The sequence below is a fragment of the Astatotilapia calliptera genome, chromosome 19 (assembly GCF_900246225.1).
Source record: "Astatotilapia calliptera chromosome 19, fAstCal1.2, whole genome shotgun sequence".
NCBI classification, from domain to species: Eukaryota; Metazoa; Chordata; class Actinopteri; order Cichliformes; family Cichlidae; genus Astatotilapia; species Astatotilapia calliptera.
In genome coordinates this window covers 7,294,995-7,315,353 of record NC_039320.1, presented here as the reverse complement: position 1 = coordinate 7,315,353, position 20,359 = coordinate 7,294,995, and the positions used below count along the sequence as shown (strand labels likewise).

The following is a 20,359-nucleotide window of genomic DNA, read 5'->3' as shown; positions in this document are numbered from 1 at the left end:
AGAGAGAGAAGGGGAGAAACGCATATTGACTAACAGGCAGACTTCCTGTATTGTCTAAAAATATTGTGCAATGTGCGTACAGGCAGCAGCAGAGGAGATGGTCCTGCACACACACGTTCACACACATTCTCCGACCGATCTTTCCTATTATGCAATGAAAATGTGTCATTTGAAAACATAAAAAATGTCTGTTTACTGTTGATCCACTCAGGTTGTGGGAGCTGCTCTCATTTGTCTAAATCCAGAGAAAGGCGGTCAGGGGTAATAAATTCTGATAAAACGATACATCGAGGCATCGATTTATATCTTTTTTATTATGTTTTGGGAGCTCTCGCACTGAGGCGGTGCTGTCCTGGGAGGTTAGCGTCAGCACTGCGAGACTTGGTCTCATCAAGGCCCGGGAGGAGTTTTGTAGCATGAAATGCAAACAGCTATGAGGGAGCGGGGGTGTGATGCCAATGCGTAATAACATACAGCCAATGACACACAGAAAAATACATCCCCGGTTGTGTTTTGTGATGAAATCCTCTGCTGGATTACATATGGGAGGCTGTGGTTGGGGTAGCAATCACTGCCTAGCATTATGGAATGTAATTAGTTCAAATAGAATTAGTTGTTCGCTCTGGCTATAGCCATGGGAACTGTGCTTCTAAAGTTTCTAATTATCTGGCTCTGGCTTTAAAAGCAGCACCGCTGCATTGCCTATCTGCTGCTGGTGAAATCTAGCTCACAGTAATGAGTTTGGAGGAGGAGGTTTAATTCCACTCTCTCAGATGAGCGTAATGAGCCTTACCTACAGAAAGGCGGTCAGGGGTTTGATCAGGGAGGAGCAGGGAGGGGTAAAAAAAAATGTGTACTGGAACATATACAGTGAATCTGTTCCTGAAGCGAGTGGTAATTAAAAATCAAAAGATGCGTGAATTGCACTGATGATGGACGTGATTGCATCTCTCAGCACGCCCTCTTTCCTAACCTCGGGATCAGCTGCGAACAGCAGTCCTGACTACAGCTGCGTCAGCGAGGGGGATTGTGGGTGATGTAAGACGTAGCGCACACAATCCCCCATAATGCATCGCACTTCGGGGCTGAGACCTCGGCTTGTCACAGCCAAGCATGCTGGGTTGTTGCCAGGCAACGTGACGTCAACAAAGATCTGCGTTGGTCTATCTCTGTGATTTCCCTGGGACTTGAGCGACTGTGTGTGTGTGTGTGTGTGTGTGTCTGTGTGTGTGTGTCGGGGGTTTTAACAGCAGACTAAAAGGTCTTCTTTGACTTTCTTTCATTATTATGATTAAACTCTGCAAAAAAATTAAGCCCCATTCGTCTTAAATATGAACTCCACAGTAATATGTATATTTCATCCTGTGCAGTTATTGGATATGTGTAAGGGCTCACCTCTATCCTTTGCATAAGGCTCACGTAATTAACCATTTTGTCATAATTTGACACATAATGGTTTGATTACTGGTGATGTTACTGGAATCTAATCTGTGGTACTGGCAGCGTGAAAGCACAGGTCGCTCTTGGACAGTTCAAGTCCCCCCATCTTCCCCCAAATTCATTAATTCACATGTCAATGAGTGAAAACAGTGTCCTCCTGTGCACGGTTAGATTTCCACTAATTACGGCGATAATTTTGTTTCATCATAGTTTTCTTTTTCTGACAAAAACAATCAATGCTTGAATAAAAACTAAGGCACGAGGACAAAAACCGTAATGAAATTTATTGACGCTGAATAAAAACGAGATGAAAACGTTTTACAGAGACGAGCTCCAATCACATCTAATGAAGCTGTGCAGAGGGCGGGGTGAATTTGGAAGTGATCCAATCAGAAGTAAGCTCCTGGTGTAGGAAGGTCGATGAGCACATTTGATGTTCCCCAGGAAACGCTTCCTGTTTCTCATGAAGACGCGTGTTGGGAAGAGAGGAGTTGATATGTTTGTAAACAAACTTTAGAATTTATTTTTTAGCTACTGAATCAACTTTAGTCTGCGATAATCTAATTATTATAAATCGAATAAATGTGAAAGAATTTAGAAGCCGAAATTATGACAAAAATGAAAAATTTGCTGTTAAAATTAAAGCTGATTAATAAGTCGGTGTTATTATTTCTGTTACTAGTAGTAATTTTGATAGAAATGTAACTATGTTTATGTGTGTTTGCATTTGCTATACAGATGCAATTAAAAAGGTGTCATATTTGCACAGCGACATTTAAACACACTTACACCTACACGCTGCACACACACACACACATTAAAAGCTTATGTGGAGACAGAGGTGAGAAGCTAAAAGCATATACAAACCCTTCTCTGAACATTCATGTAAACATCTCGACTCATCTTTAATCTGTTTTTTCACTGATGGAAGGTTATCAGTGCAAACCCACTCGGTGCGTTTTGAGACGAGTCGGTGTTTCCGTGTGACCTCGATTACCTGTTCAGGCCACGAAGCCTGATGTCAGGAGTTACCGCCGGCTCGGATATGTGCAGGCATGCCGATGCAATTGTGCGTGCACGTACACACACCAACACGTTGTTAACAATGCATTTCACCAATTAAATTCTCCTCTCGTGGCTTCCTTCCTTAATCCAGCCACGGGAGGCGCGCACAGACGCCAGTCTCGATGTTGATGTCTCAGAGAGAAGGAAAAAACATCCTCTCCACCCCGACGAGCCTCCAGCAAATAAGCCTAGAACTTGCATTAGGTGTAGTTAGTGTCATGCTGTGTCTGCATGCGTGTGAGACAGTTTGAGTGTGTTAGAGAGGCCGAGAGACGGAGCGCGCATGTAAAGCAGCGAAGGACGTTTGCGTGGAGTGATGGGAGCCAGGACAAATATATCAGCAGAAGAAGGAGGGGAGGAAGGAGGAAGTAGAAGAAGGGGGCGGGTGTCTTGGGGATGACAGGAAAAAAATACGTCCGCTTGGTGGAAGTGGAATGAAGTCGAAACGAGGAAAGGAACGGAAAAAGAAAACTGTGCCGCCAATTCTAAGCGTAATTTCCTGTGATGTCAAAGTTGGCAGATGGAGAGGAAAAGGAATTTGAAGGAAACATTAGTGTTTGATGTGAAAAGAGGGGAGGAGTGATGTGGTGGGAGAACGAGCAGGAGAAAAAAATATCCTGGGAAATGAAAGAGAGTGAAAGAGAAGAAGGCAGGAGCGCGTGCGGGGGGTGAAAGTGTCAGCAGGTCAGGCAGAAACCATTACCAGTGCTGGCTGTTTGTTCCTTACACACTGGGCCAACTTAATAGAAGCCAAGCATTTAAAGTCAAGTGGAAATGTGGCTGACCCGCCACCTGTTCAGCACGCACACACCACAGCAGCTCCACACAAACAGTCTGTCTTTCAGGGCTTTTTATAGCTTTTATCACCACGCTCACTTTGCAGAGATTATTTTTTGGGCCTCGTCTTTGCACAGTAATCATCAGAGGGAAGAAGGAGAACAATAATGCATCAGTGTTCTTTAAAAAGCTTGGCTGCATTTCTTTCATCTGGGCAACAGCTGTGCACATTCCTAAATATTAAGCAACATCCAGAGACGGCGCGTCTCCGCTTTAGTTCGCTTCATTTGTCACGTTTATACAGCAGTGTGTCCTACAGCGCTTCTAAAAACAGCTGAAACCACAAAGCTAATGTGAAGCAACTGCATTTAATTTCATTTTATAAATACTTGTAGACATTCGAGCATTTATTGGAATTAAATCGCTGCACTGTAAACCCATAAAATAAAAAAAAGCCTTCCTGCAGTATGAAGTCAACTCAGATATTTTCATTTAATACGACATATTTCTTCATTTGCATCCTCCATTTGATTAAGTTAATGTAAATGAGAAATAATTAAAACGCACACTGTTTTATGTTAAAGAAAGGCAGCATTTATTACTCTCTTTTTAAATTAAAAAATAAGAACTCCCACACTCTGCCAGCATGACTTTTATAAAAGTTCACATGGCTCTCTGTGCTCTCCTGTGTGTGCTACGATGACGGTCGTCAAATCTCATTTCACATACAGTTGAAATACAGCCTGATGAGTTTAACAGAACAAACACACATCGAGCTAATATGACACAATGTGTTATAATAATGACAACACACCCCAACAAGTGTTGGATGCAGCTCTTTACAAAGGTGCCTGCACACTCGTGCTGCAGGCCTGACTTCAGTTCACGTGCACGAAGGAGGAAAACGGCTGAAGAGTTTGCAGAGGATGTGAAGACTGTTTTTAATTTTACTGCTTAAAAGAGCCAACTGAGCACGGGCCAGAGGCGATTATCCACTGCTGCTAACGCATCAGGTCTTTGCAAGCGTCTGCAAACACAGCATGCTAAGACAAAGCTTTGTGTTCATACTGGATCGATCACGTGGCGTTCGAGTCCTCGTTAGGACGAGGGGTCCTGCGTGGGGCCTTCAGTTGTGGTACTGCAGCTTACTCCCACTGTCCGAGGACGCGCTCGTGGAGAGTGAGTGGTTGCTCGCCTCTCGGTGCCCCCCACCGCAGACCTGGATGGGCTCCAGCCCCCTGCGAGCCTGATGCATCCATTATAATTAATGAGAAAATATTTATTTTCTATGTTTTGTCCTCAACGCTCACTCAAGCTTATGCTCATTTGTCTTCTATATACATTAATGTAACACAGAAGAGCAAACACTGTAATCATCTGTGAAAAGTGAAACCAACAGTAATAACTGCACGTTTACAGAATTACACTGCTGAACGGCATGCTGGGTAATGGCAGCTAGTCAAGTAGCTAGCCAGGTAGCATCCTCCATCGCTCAGCAGTGATGAAGAACAAAATAATAATCTGTGAGCTGCAGATTTGGAGGTTTTATGGCTTTAAATGATTCGTATGTTTTGTGATAACGTTGCCTCGCACAGTGACACCACAGTGACACGCACAGATGATGCTGAAACATGTAAACAGAGACGAAGACGTCTGAGCTGCAGACTTTGGAAGAATAGGCCCGAGAAGACTTTAATTCAACGCAGGAAAAAGTGTCAGCATGAAGGCCGACTCTGATTTTATTTCAAGGCCTCAGAGTCGATTATTTATCGTTTGTTTCATGTTTTTTGGTTTAAACTACTCAATTTACTGAACTTATTCAGGTTTTCCTGCTTAATGTGAGGCGAGATGCTGGACTTGTCTGAGAAGTCAGAAATTCATTTCAACAACGAAACAATTTTTTTTCTGTTCAGGAAGCAAATAACTGTAATTTGTTATCTTAATCAAAAAATAATAAAGTGTTTTACTGTTTATTTGTGCTTTTTTAAAATACTCTATTATCATAATTCACAGACAACAACAATAATTATGTTTTAACATTAGAAATATCATTTAGATTAAAGAGCTTGGACATGCTGGGGATGAAACATTAGCAGAAACGTGCTAAATATTTGTGGAATTTCCTGAACTGTTCATTTCAAGTGAAATCAGTTGAAGTTTCCGCAGCTTAGTTTATTTCTTTACTGTGAGTTTATTGACGTTCTTCACGTATCAAACTCACCTGTGTGTAATTAATCAAAGAAACGTCGGCAGCTTCTGTTTCAGGGTGGCTTTGTGCTCGCTTTCCAACTGCTGGAAACGGGAGGAAAATCCAGGATTGTCATTAATAACGCCTGTCCTCGTATGACAAGTCAGAAAGTCTGCTGTGAAAACGACCTAACACAGATAATACTTTAAGCGATCCATTAGTGCCAGGGTGAAAAATGATTTTTTGGCTAATACATTCATACTTACACCCCCCGCTGCTTTAGTATTTTTGACTGAAAACATCTCAAACTGATGAAAGAGCTGAAGAACTGCAAGTTCTCACGTCGTGACGGGAATCTCAACTAGCAATTTATTAAGCGCGGACGTGCTCAGAGGTCAGTCAGTTAAAGTGACGTGCACGTGGACAACACAGGCGGTAACTGTGAGCCAAATACTCCACAGGTGTCGCATCAGAGTTAGCCAGTCTGAACTGAAGGCAGAACTATCGTTGTAAGGACTCCATCCAGTCACTGTTTCCTTCTGTCTCCATGTAGAGGCACAGACAGAGGGGGAAGGAGCGAGTTCATCGGTTACCCTCAGCCCTCCGTATGTCTTTTGCTTTCCCTCACCATGTTGCCGTCAAGTTCCACACAGACGCACTTTCTTTAACCAAAAGCTGCCGATGTCATTAACCGTTCACGTCCTGATGTGGAGAAGTCATCTGTCCGTGGCCTCACCGACGTCGAGAGAGAGGGCCACTCGGAAGCACTTAGGGGCCCCGGGTGTCTCTGGGGTTAATGCAGCCTGTGGTGCCGGCTCTGACGGATGGCTGGGAAGCCCCACTAAATCAGCCCCTCTGCCAGGAAAGATGGAGCGAGAGGAGGGGTGGGGTGCAAAGGGGACCACTCCAGCTTCATCACAGCCCTCCCTCTTTTGAAAAGCTCTTGAAACGTCGCAGGCTCCCCGCTAATGTCATCCACGCCGGTGCACATGACGCGCACTGTCTTTGTTCCAGCTCCTCCACCTTCAGACCAGCTCTCCACACCAACCCACAGGACCCCGAGCATTCTCACCTCACAATTAAAACAGGCATTAGGAGAGAGGGAACGAGGAGGAAGGGGCGTAAAGAACAGCGAGCCGGATTGAAAGAACAGGAAGACAACGATATGGAAAGGCTGATTAATTAAGGGTTCCTCTCTGGCTACAGAACAGATGAAGTTTCAGGATCAATTAATTAGCAAGCTAGCCTACGCACGTCAATGGCTCTAATAGCCTGCTCTCATTTGTAACTTTTATTACCCCGCTGCTGTGGAGTGGCTCTCAGCCAATCAAATGCCGCGTGGAGCCCATGCTACATGGTCATTAACTGGAAGGGGGTGGGGGAAAGCCCCTCCCATCCAGAGTGGTTTAAGTGATGTTATCAGTTATGTCACTGTAAAGCTTCTATATGCTCTGTAGCACAAGAAAGATGGACTTGTGTCTACGCTCAAACACATAGCAACATGTTTTATCCACAGTTATTAGTGTATTTATATTTGAGCCTGTGGATTATACTTTTTCACAAACGCAGCTGTCAGTTATTTCTCGCTGTTGCATTAGTCCTCCATCGCTCTTGCTCAGAGAGGTGAAGCAATGTTGGGATTTGATATTATTTTGTGCTGAACGCGGCGAGCGGGTGTAAAACGTCACAAACGGTGTGTTTTTGAAAGATCCGGGCTCGGCGCTCTGAGTCTGCGGCGCTCTATACGTGCCTGCTGATAAGATAAAAGAGCCGGGAGATGAAAGCAGAGCGAAACGGAGGGAGCGCGAAAGAGAGGGAAAAGAAAGGGGATGCTTTACGTCTTTGCCGAGTTACAGAGGGATTAGTGGCTGCTCTAATTGGCTCACGGAGAATTCATCTCAGTTTCCATCCAGATTAGATGGATTCTTACGCAGGTCAAGTCTGGCATCTCACTTTCTGGGCTTCATTTGTACTGCGGAGTGCGGAAGTGCTGAGATGTGACACGCCGTCAACATCTGAGACAGCACAGCATAATAACGCTGTTACCTGGATTCGGCTGCTGCTTTGTAACAGGAGCAGCCAAAGATGGGGCCTGTTTGTACAGCCTGGATGTTAAACAAGCGAATAAACGTCCATCTAAGTTTGAATGTTTTCAAGAGAGCAGCTTTTAAAAATATATTTACTTATGTAAACGGTCAGTTTACCTCCAAACAAACTCAAACTCTCGGCCTGCTCATCCATCTCATGCTTTTGCTGCCTTCACTTAAATAGGATGTAACCAGAGGGCACAAATTAGCAGCAGCATTTCCAGGAATCATAACCTGGTTAGCCCCAAATAAGGAAGAGCTACAAAACTGGGATGGAGGAACTATTTTCTGTCTACATCCACCAAACAGAAATTACAGCTCAGCTCAGGGCCCCCACCAACACACGCACAGACACACACCATCAAAAGAGGTCAGCATCATGGAAACAGCTAACCCAGCGGCCCCCAACCCCTGGGCCACAGAGTGGTTTGGTCCCGGGCCGCGAGAGTTGAGGCTCAGGCGTGAAATGTATGGTTTTCAGGGTTTTTATCGGTTTTATCGTTAACTCTGTTTCCCTGGTGTGTTATGGATAAATCTTCTTTTTTTTGGTACCATTACCGGTTTTATTTTGTTGTATTTATCCGCGACACCTTAAAGGCCGGTCCGTGAAAATATTGTCGGACACAAACCGGTCCGTCTCACAAAAAAGGTTGGGGACCGCTGACTTAACTCATATATAACTTGGCCAGCATTTCACTTGATCCCTGGATGAGGCTGCTCGAAACGTTTGGTCTCTGAACATTTTTTCTGCTCTTGGATCTCTATGATGTCATAGAGAGGGGATATCCCTAATATGGTAGTTGTAGGCACACAACTATGAAAGCCCGCAGAGTCCAAGAACAGCAGAGCAGGTGTCCTGTATTTGTAGTCTTTACACATTTTAAATAACAAATCACGCACCGTGAACTATGGCAGCAGGGAGACGGCGGCGTGCCTACGAGTGCGTTAGCGTGGATGGACTTCAGCAACATAAGTTATTAAAGGCACTGCGTGCTCGTCCTCTGAAGAGCCAATCCTTCCAAAAATGTCTACCTGCCCTTAACCCTTTAACCCCATCATCATCACGCCGCCAGTTCCTGATTGATCTGCGGCGCACAGAAGCGGCTCAGCCATCCATTGTGTCGCTGTCATTTAACAAGGCGGCGCCTCGTCATGTCAGCATCCCGGAAAGACAGCCTCGCAGCAGGGGATGTAAAATACGAGTATAATCTCCTGAGCTCACGGTGACCGCTAATGGCGAAAAAGCGTTTTTTTCCCCCCCAACTCAAAGCAACCCCTCCCCTTCCCCTCCACCTTCTCCTCGTTCAGATGTAATTGACATGACTCCTACACAAGTTCAAGCCTGTCATCACAGCAAGCGGTGAAAAATGAGCCGAGCCGGCGTGCGTCGGAATGATTGATCTGAAAGACGTTTCGGGGCTATTTTGCGCTCAGTTGTGATGTTTACATGTGTCGTGAGCCTTCTTTTCTTGGTAATTTCATGATGATTATTTTCTATCTGTCAGGACGGAGTCGAGTTTGAGTCTGAGCTGGTGTTATTTGGCGTTCCTTCTGAATTTCCAGTATAATCATTGAGAAATTCTGTGTCAAGACATCGCACCGATCTGCTTTTTATTTTGGGATAACTGGCTGCACCTCCCTCATTATCAGCACTTGAATCCTTTTCACTTCACCCGCTCTTCGCCCTCCTCCTCCTCCTCCCTCGCTTATTTAGGTCCATGTTTGACCCTCGCTGAATCACATTTGCTTTTTTCTCACTGCCTCTTTCTCAATTTCCCCTCGCGTTTCTCTCTGTCTTGGCGTCAGATTGGGGTCAGGAGTTTAGTAGGTGAAAAACATTTGGAGCCGGTGGCGCAGGGCCCAGAGCCTCTCGCAAAAAAAAGAAAAAATGAAATAAATAAACGGCTGTTCACACACACATTACGGAGAGCATTAACCTCACCTGCTCTGCCTCTCCAAATGTCTCCATTACCACTCTGTCTAGAACAACAGAGCCACTGCTAGTCAGCCAGCAATAAAACGCCAGCGACGAGCGCTCCCTTTGTGCATGTTTTTTTTCCCCCATCAATTGATGCGAGCAGAAACTGAGAATTAGAGAGAGGGAAAAATAAAGAGGGGCAGAGAGCAGCCTTCAGAAAAGGATCCAAGATGGAAATATAAAAAAGCTCGCCGTGCGTCTATCAGTTGATGGCTACACTGTCTGCTCGCGTTCTCTCGCCCGTCAGAGCGATTGGATGCTATCAGCGGGTCAAGAAGTCACACTCCTTCAAAAGACGGGCTTATGTTTTCATTTGGGAAGAGAAAAATCTTGCACTATATGAAGTGCACTGTGCAGAAAAATGCCGGCGAATTCACGTGCCTTTTTTAAAATGAATTTATTTTTTGTATCTTTAATATTTGCTGGCATGGGAGTGCTGCATATCCCTCCTCTCCCTCAGTTTTTTCTCCCCCGGCACCCGAGGAATGAGCTTAGGTGTCAAGGGCCTCCCAGTGTATGAGGAGGGGGAGGAGCCAAAGACAGAGATCAAAGAGAAGTATGGAGAGAGAGAGAGAGACGGAGAGCGGCGTCACCTTGGGGGGAGAGAGATAGGAGAGCGATGACGAGAGCCGTGATGCGTCCCCTCTTCTTCTCCCTTATGTTTAATCATGAGCCCGTTGGTGCTGATCCTCGCCTCCGACACTTTGCATTTCATTAAGGGACTCACCTTCGTTTGCAATTCACCGCTGGATGTGGTATTGACTCCGAGTGGCTGATCTTATCACCACACAAAGCTGGAGACACCGGTTGATTTGTTTTGGTCCGGAGTGGAATAATAAGCTCCTGACGGCTGCAGCCGGTGCTGTTCTTTGCACGTCAGCCTTTTGCATTGCAGAGATGGCAGGAGGCGATATTCACGTCCTTGTGCCGCAGCAGAACGTGTGCACGGTTACGGCGCTTTAGACGTCGGCGCATCTTGAAAATGAGAGAAAAAGTCAAATTCCCGCAAAAGATCAGAGCCGAGTTTGAGTCGAAAGCATCAGCTGCACAACATGAAACAAAAGCATCTTTAGCTCGAGCCACAGGCGGCAACGAGCCGAGCGTTTCCAAAAATGACGAGATAGAGTCAAACAATTAGGAAATGGTGATTTTTCCTAAAAGTGTAGCATTTTCTGGAGGATTTCAACAACAAATAACGGCCTCTGAATTCTAATTTGGCTTTGTGATTCTGTGTGAGCATTTAAATGATGTTGAAATGTTTTTATTTCCACGTTAGAGAAAGCAGTCCTGAGAGTTATCCTGATACCGCTGCACGTTTTCATTGTTTTGACTGACAGATCTGTCAGCACTGCCATTTCTCTCGTACCTTTTCCCCGCTGTGCTCCCTCGCTGAAATTTCCTTTGATTATCTGCCAAGTTCGCTTTAAGACCTGCTGACCTGCTGGAGAATGTAAATATGGAAAAGGAAATATCCAATGTTTCATTTTGCGCTGTGTTTACAAATGTCATTATTGTAATGCAGCCAGCTTTTGCATAGTCACATTCAGTCTTTGAATGATGCTATGATTAACCAGCGTGACTGTAATTCAGCTGTGAAAAGGCCGTCGATCGTTAGAAGGTGCCAAGCATGCAGACACACTGTAGCGACTCGGAGGTGTTACAGAAGGGATTTGGAGCTCCGTGGAGTCGTTAAAGAAGACTTTTGTCATTTAAAAAAGGAAAAACGATGACCGCTGGAAACGCAGTTACTGCAGTTTTCATGCGTTTTCGTAGCCGGTCAGCCAGCTCAGAGTTGCAGGGCGTCTGGAGTCGATCCCAGTCACTCACAGACACAGACCATCACTCACTGTCACACCTGTGGTCAGTTTAGAATCACCAGTTAAACGTACAGGCCTGTCTCTGGACTGTTGTATGCTCACTTCAACACCGTGCTGACCTAAAGTGTCTAAAGTAATTTAGTTTATATTTGTATTTCAGACCAAACTGGGAACATTTCCTCCATATTTTACTTTCATTTTCATTCATTTTATACCTTTGAATTTTTGCTCTTTTATTTCAGTTACCAAACAGTTTTTTTATTATTATTATAACACCTAGTTTTAGTTTATTTAGGTTAATATTATTAACTCTGTCTGGGACCAACCTTGATCAGCAGCTTTCATTATAGGATTAGGTTATGGTCAAATCAGTTTTATTGATAAATGATGTCCTGATTGGATGATGTGAGGCTGGTGCTGTGATGCATGTATAGATCGGAGGCCTCAGAGGGACAGCAGCCTGTTTGGTGACTATTCAGAATATTTATGCTGAATCCACTTGATTTTTTAGTTGGTGGACACAATGCGTCATGCAGAGGAAATTAAGGAGTTTTTCATCCCAGAATGAAAAAATTAAAATTGGAGGCTGATGATGAAACGGCGCCAAAAACAACATTAAATATTTGGAAAACTGTTTTTTTTCTGTGGTATTTTTTATAGTTAAACTAATGTGATAAAGCATTTTCATACACTGATAGCATACTGGTGATACTTCACGTTTGCTCTTTGGTCACTTTATGATGATAGCAGCGCCTCGTTGAGCTGCCGCCCTGTCCAGCCTGTTGACTTCTTGCTGCTGTGCATCACATCCATCCTTAAAGCGTGCGCAGGCCTCGTATCCAGAGCTGTTCTTGTATCTGCCGTCTTGCTGCCCTTCCTCTCTCATACGGTTTTATCTTTATTGCTATTTTGCATTATCCCTATCCCTGCTCTCAGGCTCATCTTCCTTCCTGTGCTTTACTTTTTCTCTCCACATATCTGTGCGTCTGCATCGCTTTCTCTATCTGTCCCTCTCCGTCTTTATCACGTGAACCATCGCTTTATCTGTGGCTTTAAGTATGGCAGAGTGTAACACCCGTCCTCTATCTCCCCTCCGACTATCTATCCATCTCTGTCTCTAAACATCTTCCTTTGCCACTTTGTATCTGCTTTTTTTTCTTGCCGTTTCAGCCTCTGGTTCAGTCTTTTGTCAGCTCATCGAACTTCCCGCTTCTTGCAACACTTTTTAACTTTTCCATTTTAAGCAGCAGCTTCTTGGCCGACGAGCACAATGGCACGTGAATGTTAATGGCGAGCCTGTGATGTGCGGGCCTGTCAGGCCTGTCAGTGCGTGCGTATGAGTGCGTTTAGGGGTTGGGGTGGTGGCACCGCTTAGCGCTCTGGTTGGCTGAGTCCATCTGTCACTCAAAAATGGGCAACCTGTGGTCCCGGCCAGCAGCCACCCGTAGCGGCGCTTTGACAGTGTTATGAAAATTCCTGTCTATTGCTCATTGGCCCAATTGAATTACAAGCAGCGCCTTGTTCCGTGCAAGGTTTTTAAACGGCTGATTTAAGGCACATGCACATGTGCACGTACACACACACACACACAGCCGCCTTGAATGAGGGTTAGCGCAGCTTTTTATTCCCACCATTTGCAGAGCAGGAAGATATTGTCTGCCTTTTCATACGAGTCTTGTTTTGATAGATTTTTGATTGAGTTATTCTCAGTGTTTGCGCTCGTGTTTGTGTCTTTGTATCTTAATATGCCGCCAAGGCTTTTGTTTTCATCACACTGTTTCTGCAGTTTATGGTGAATTATTTGCTTCACAGGACGTCTATTCTGCGTCATTTCTCCCTACAGCACTTCACATCTGTTGTCATTTCATTACAGACATTTATTTGACACTGTGTGCCTGCCAAGACTCTGGATAAAGCACACTGTTATTTTGTCGGCTTCCACACACCTGAGTGGAGGGAAAAGGCAGAAAATGGTCTTATTTTCTACTTCCAGCAGTTATTTTTATTGTTGTAACCGGCAGCACAGCGAGTCTGTTTATCACCGAGCATATTCTCAGTCAAAGAGAATCAGGTTTCAGACAGCTGGTGTGTACTCAGCAGGTACAGTACATTCATACAGTCGAGCCCAGCAATCAAACAGAAGCTGCATTTGAATGACTCTCTCTTCCCTCCCAAAGCCACAGTGACAGGTTGCTACTTGTTAGACCTCCAGTCAGCCTGCTGCCTCTGTGTACTCATTTGACTGACTGTCGGCATTTCTGCCTCCTTCTCGTTTGGCTCTTCTGCTGCCTTCCCCGACTGTCTGTGTACCTGCTTGTGTTTTTGGCAGCAGCTATTCTCAAATGTTCATTTAACTACAGAAAATCTGTTTTTCAGAATAACCACCTTTGATGGCCCCATCTTATCTTAATGACCTTGTAGTACCACATCACCCTATTAGAGCACTTCGCTCTCACACTGCAGGCCTACTTGTTGTTCCTAGAGTATTTAAAAGTAGAATGGGAGGCAGAGCCTTCAGTTTTCAGGCCCCTCTTCTGTAGAACCAGCTTCCAGTTTGGATTCGGGAGACAGACACTATCTCTACTTTTAAGATTAGGCTTCAAACTTTCCTTTTTGCTAAAGCATATAGTTAGGGCTGGACCAGGTGACCCTGAATCCTCCCTTAGTTATGCTGCAATAGATGTAGGCTGCCGGGGATTCCCATGATGCACTGGGTGTTTCTTCTTCATTCAGTATGTATTAGTAGACCTCTCTGCACTGAATAATACTTGTTATTTTGTCTCTATCCCATCTTCCTTCTCACCCCAACCAATCACAGCAGATGGCCCCGCCCCTCCCTCAGCCTGGTTCTGCCGGAGGTTTCTTCCTGTTAAGAGGGAGTTTTTCCTTCCCACTGTCACCAAAGTGCTTGTTCATAGGGGGTCATGTGACTGTTGGGTTTTTCTCTGTGTTTTTATTGTAGGGTCTACTTTACAGTATAAAGCACCTTCAGGTGACTGTTGTTGTGATTTGGCGCTGTATAAATAAAATAAAATTGAATTGATGGCGCTATAAACTCCTTGGCTGTACATTTAAACAGTGGGCTGATGTAGGAGCGGCCCATGCAGACGGCAGTGCTGCTGGTTAATGGGCGATCAGCTGGGAGAGCGGTGTTGTTGAAAGTAGCACATATTCTGCATTCGGTGATGAAAGAGGATGAAGAAACTCAGCCACAGCCATCCATCCATTCACAGCAATTAAAGCCTCTTACACTTCCTGTCAATGAAAGTCCACTGCTCGCTTTGCTAATGCTTGTGATACGATGATGATGATGTTGAATGAAGCACTTCTTGTGGAGTCTAATTCAGTCTTAATTCCTCTACAGACTGTCCAAGTGGCTCGCTGTGGACAGAGTGTGTGTTTCTGTGAACCACATGATACGTATCTGAAAAACATTTGTGTTAGTATTGATGTTAGCGACGTGCTTACGAAGGCTGCCTTAATAACTGTCACACTGTCCCAAATATTTCCAACATTGTTCAAACCTGTAAAATCTGCCACTTGTGTCGATTTGTTTCATCTATGAATCGATTGGTATCATTTCTCACACATGAATGTACGTTTGATTGTTCTGATCAGGATCGCAGGGACACCATACAGCTGACCTGAGCACATATATAACTATCTATCACATTATTAAACATCGTTCATTTACATATAAATGAAAAGAATGAATATGCATTCATATCAATTCTTGTGCATTCTCGTGTTTTTATGAACCTGATTCCTACCTGAGAGCACCACACAGGTGATCCCACACTTTTCCACGACATCATCCGTGTCCACACTTCATAATCAGTGCAGTGGAGGACAGTGGGCTATCCAAGTACTCAGCAGTACAATAAGAGCCACACTAAAAATGAACCATCGCTTTAAAAAATAAAATGTGCAGTTATTTAATCAGTTTGTTCACAGCACACATTTTGACCAGTCCTAGCAGGAGAAGCTGTAATAGCACTAATTACATTAACAGTGGTTTTGATCCATGTAAGGGTCTCTGTGAGCACAATACAAGGCCTCTAAATGATATGCAGCCACTGTTAGTGCTGTAATCAGCCGGGTAGCCTCAGATAAAAAGGAATGCACCTCGTAAAGCCTCACAGGACTCAAACTGTAAGTGTATTTACACCCTTACAGCAGCTTCCTTCTAATAGAAAACAAAGAGAGTTAGCAGTTGTGACACTGATGGGTCCAAACTGCATTTTTATATCCAAATTCAAAGACCAGACCGAATCCGGTGTAGTTTATTATCTGCTCCTTAGCTTTCCATCCTTTGTAAGGAGGGTATTTGTAGCACTAAGAGGATCTTTTCTGGAGGTGCGAACTGAAACACGCTCTCTCTGTTGGACCTGTTTTTCTGTGATTTGTCTGTCACGCTGCCCACGTCTGTCTGCTCCTCCGTCTATCTGTCACTGTCTGTCCGTATCCGTCGGCCTGCCTGTCATCGTATTTGTCTGAGGAGGAAAGAAACCCACCCGTGGTTGTCTGGTCTCGATCTCCATGGCGACCCGATCCTGACCAATCCCGGAACAGCAGCATTCCAGTCGAGACCCACAGTGTTACGGCGGCCTGTCATCACCGATCGCGGGATAGAGTTGCTTCTGTTAAGTCGGAGTGGCTTTGATCCACAGCTAATGGCGTGTGTGACAGACAGAGGGAGAGAGTTTGTTTGTATTTCTTACTTTAGCAAATCCCTGCGAACAGACGACTGTGCATTCACTTGAGTATGTTGGAATCAGATACTGTGTGTGTGTGTGTGTGTGTGTGTGTGTGTGTGTGTGTGTGTGTGTGTGTGTGTGTGTGTGTGTGTGTGTGTGTGTGTGTGTGTGTGTGTGTGTGTGTGTGTGTGTGTGTGTGTGTGTTTCCCCGGCTTGCAGTAATGAATCCAGTGGTGCTGTTGGCATGAGCGGGGCCATGCTATTAACCTCTCTGCCAGCTAGACTGATCTCACCCTGTCTGTCTGTCTCATCGGCCTAATGACACACTCACACACACTCGTGCGCAGAAACCTGTCCTTCCTAATCAAATTTCCACTGAAGTGAATGGTATTCCACATTGTCCAATCATCTCCACTCAGAGAGTCAAAAAGCTTCTGCCGGTGCGGCGAGAATATTTCTTTTTTTACGACCCACTCAAAGGAAGGTACTCTTCAAAAGTGTTTGAAATGTAATAATCTCAACTGTTCCTCTGCAGCCAGATCAGATTTTAATATTTTTGCACCAGCCATCAGTTTTACGAGTGGGTTTCCTCGCTCACGAGAGTCACAGTAAAACTCCAGCCTTGCTTTTAATCTGACGAGGCAGCAGTGCGGCGGTTACGTCACGGTGGAGTCCCCTCTAACGCCATCCTCTATAAATCACTGTGAGTTTGAGTTTTACTTTGCCAAGCCTGCCACAGGAGATTTAAAGGGACATTTTAAAGTTTAGGACTCGGGGCGCACGGCTTCGCTCGCGCCCCAAATTACAGCCTGTGTGCGCGTTTAATGAGTTTGCGGCAGAGCTCCTGGCGGAATAAAAATAAGCCACATGACATAATGGGGAAGAAATATGACATGAAACGTGCTGTCATATTGCTTCACCCGTGGTCGTAAATGTTGTTTAATAATGTGTGTTTATGTGCATGCCTGTGTGCACGTGATGAGAAAACCCCAGCCTCCATAGGAAATCCGCAGAGGAGCGAGGAGCACCTGGCGCTGTCTGCAGTCATAACAAATGACAAGAAGGGATTAAGGCTAGATTTGTATTTGTGCCAGCTTGTTACATGCATCCCCTGTTCACATTCTCTCTCATAACCACCATGTAATGCAGCATTGGCACTTGGCATGGCTTCGCCCTCCTGAGTTAGTTTTTTAACCGCTCTTGCTCTGGAACGCCGTGGCTCATCCGCGTGGCCCTCATTAAGGTCACGGCCTGGGACGGGGACTACAGTAATATCCGGCGCACTTCATCCCATCTGCGAGCTGTCCGAGTCGGAGTTAATGTAGAGAGCAGGATGCTTTGGCAAGGCAGAGGACATAAAGTTAGTGTTCTCTGCAGCGTGAGTTCATTAGGCAGAGCGCTGCTGGGAGGCGCGTGTCAGCCTGCTCGGAGCTAAATTAAGAGCCTCTCGCTGAGGGACAATCACATGAATTGGAAAAAAAGATAAGGGACAGTTTGTGTGGGATGCTTTTGCTTTTGGCAAATGTATGATTGACTACTGCAGTATGTTACCTGCCACCTGCTTTGATATCCTACTAATTGCACCTGCCACCCTCTCTGCATTGCTTTTAATTTAAAGTGAAAGTCTTGCTCTCAGTCCTGACCTTAATACCTCCCTTCTAACTGTCATGTGGTTGGTTGTTTCAGCAGGTGGTGCCATATGGCCAACAGGGGATGGTTGGGTACAGCCAGCAACAGCAGCAGCAGCAGCAGCAGCAGCAAGGGGGGCAGCAGGGAACCCCTCCGTACTTCAGCCCCCCTCATCAGACTCCTCCAGGACCAACCCCGAGCTCCTACCTGCAGCCTCGGCCGCCACTGCAACAGGTACCAGCACACGGGCCCTAAACTGAGACCAGTGGTGCTTCCTGCAGGAAACAGCTGTGCACACGTTCACGTTTACATGAGGAAAAAATAAATAGTAGCCATAATTAATCAATACCACAAGGTTTCATCCAAATCTTTTTAATGTTTGAGTTGTGCTGAGATTGGAAAAAGCATCTTAACAGAGAAACCGTGTGTGTGCACATGTATTCATGTCTTTGTGGGGACCAAAAATGCTGGTCCCCACATGTTTGAAGATACAGTTGGGTTAGGATTAGGGAAAGCATTATGTCAATTAGATGTCCCACAAGATATGAAAACCCGAGTTGTGTGTGTGTGTATGCATGTGTGTGTTTGTGTGTGTGTGGTCCAGGCCCATTACTCTTTCGCATTATTCATGAGACATATTTTAGGTAGAGCTCACTCTCTACGTTTTCAAATATTTAACTGTTTTCTCGAAGCACGCACACTGTGCAGAGACATTTGCATGCAATGCGTGTTTCGGAGATTGGACAATCATAGCTTATAAACACATATTGTATATTTTCAATGAGCACAGGCCTGCCAGTGCAAACCGAATTCTCAGAACAACAAAGGGCCTGTTCTGCAGATATGGATCGAGACGCGTCCTGCCAAGTTTTAGCGTGATGTTCTGTAGAAGATTTCCACTGGGAAGCTGGCTTCAAGCAGTTGTTTTTTCAGATTTGAGTGAAGTCTGCCCATGTGTTTCCCATCCACTCTGCAGCCAGAGGGATCTATCTATCAGCCCGCATGGAGTGACTCTGGCTCGCAGTGTTGCCCTGGATCATTACAGAGAGAGCAAAACAGACCAAAGGAAAGAAAATAAAACGGGACAAGACGGGAGAGATTACAGAAGAAGTGGACGGGAAAGGACAGACTGAAGAGGAGGAAAGAAGATCAGTTTGAACTGGATATGTCAGATTATGGAAACGGTGGTGCTGCGAGCCCTTCCGCAGGATCGTAGCTGATAAAGGCATTTAGTTGAATTCAGTCAGGATTGCCTAAAAAAAGAGCACTTCAGTGTGAGGTAAAAGGCTGAAGTGGCAACTAAAAAAGTACATAAAATAGCGTGCATTAATATGGATTGAGCATTTCCAGTAACATCACAGTGCAGCTGCAGATATGTGGTGATGATATGCATGCAGCCAGTGCATGACTGAGCACTGCACACTGCAACACGGATCAGGATGCTTTCCCTCTATAATGATGCATGTTATCCTTCATTACAGAGAACATCCACGCAAAGAGACGTCATCCAGCACATGCACTGGATAGGCCGTTAGTAGTTGTTCAGTATCTGCGCAGGCTGACTGCCGTTTGGCGGCGGCGGTTAGCTGTTATACTGTCATTTACCGAAACGTAATTAAAACTTTCTTCGGCAGACTTGAACACCGAGCGCACCGAGACAGAATGCTGAGCAAAAAGCCATCGTTGGCACAAAAGCAGGTTGTCAAAAAGGGAAATCATCAGTGTTAGCATATAGTAATTTTCATGCTGAGTGAATGTTTCAGCCAGCGCGCCTTTTGTCTCACGCTGAAAACGCTCTTACTCTTGTTTCCTCACTTAACATGCTCACACACACAGACCGTGCAGCCTGCTGAGCAAACGTTAGTCACTCTAACTGGGAGCGGCTGAGATCCATGGCCGCGTTGACATTTGGTGACAGTAATGGTGTGTTTTCATCATTGCTGATCACACGGCGGCAATTGACCCACGCTGACATTTATATACCAGGTAGTTCTGCTCGAGTCCTCCCATTGGCCAAAGCCATTTCACCTGTGCTGATAAGTCCCGTATTGGTTGCTATGCCAACTTCTGCGCTGACCGGGGAGCTGGTCTCCCTCTGTTTTTCATTGTTATGCAAGTGTGCTCCTTTAAGGGCAGGCGCACAAGCTTGTTACGGCTACATGAAAGCCTCGATACCTTCGGCAGCTTCCCACCATCTTTACCTGTAATCACGGCGCCCTTCCTGCGTGTTGAAACAACGGTGCAGCATTTAATGTTGCTTTAGCACAGCAGGCAGTGAGTCGCCACCTCCTGGTTCCTGCCTGTCTGTCACACTAAAGACCCGGCTAAATTTATTCTTTCCATCTTCTAATAAGCTCCTGGCTTGGATGCAGTTATGTTGCAGCCATTTACAGACAGACTTTACATATTATTAGGAACAAAGTGGGCCTTTAGCATGTACAGGCATACATGTGCAAGTGGCCAAACATTTCCATTATTTCAGCAGTTTGTGCCGCAGTAATTACTGAAAATTCATAATATTGATCATTAAAAAACATGACATTTTAAACATAACAAAACCAAGCAAGCGCGGTGGCATTAAGACAAAGTTAATTGGTCATCGATTGAGCGAGAGAGGATTTTCGAGAGGGAAACAAAATACCAGGAAACACCAGAATAAATTTAAAGAACAAAGAAAGGCG

At 45.1% G+C, this 20,359-nt stretch overlaps 1 protein-coding gene across 10 annotated transcripts in view; it reads left to right on the top strand.

Annotated features, from left to right (window-relative positions):
- The window catches only part of LOC113012405 (AT-rich interactive domain-containing protein 1B-like), a 191,386-nt gene that overhangs the window by 55,381 nt on the left and 115,646 nt on the right, over positions 1 to 20,359 (top strand). For 9 of the 10 annotated variants that reach the window (XM_026152589.1, XM_026152591.1, XM_026152590.1 and 6 more), the window contains one exon: positions 17,736 to 17,912. In XM_026152589.1, the coding sequence (XP_026008374.1) occupies positions 17,736 to 17,912 (177 nt within the window). The remainder of the gene's footprint in view (positions 1 to 17,735; positions 17,913 to 20,359) is intronic. The other variant, XM_026152583.1, reaches the window with a different exon arrangement.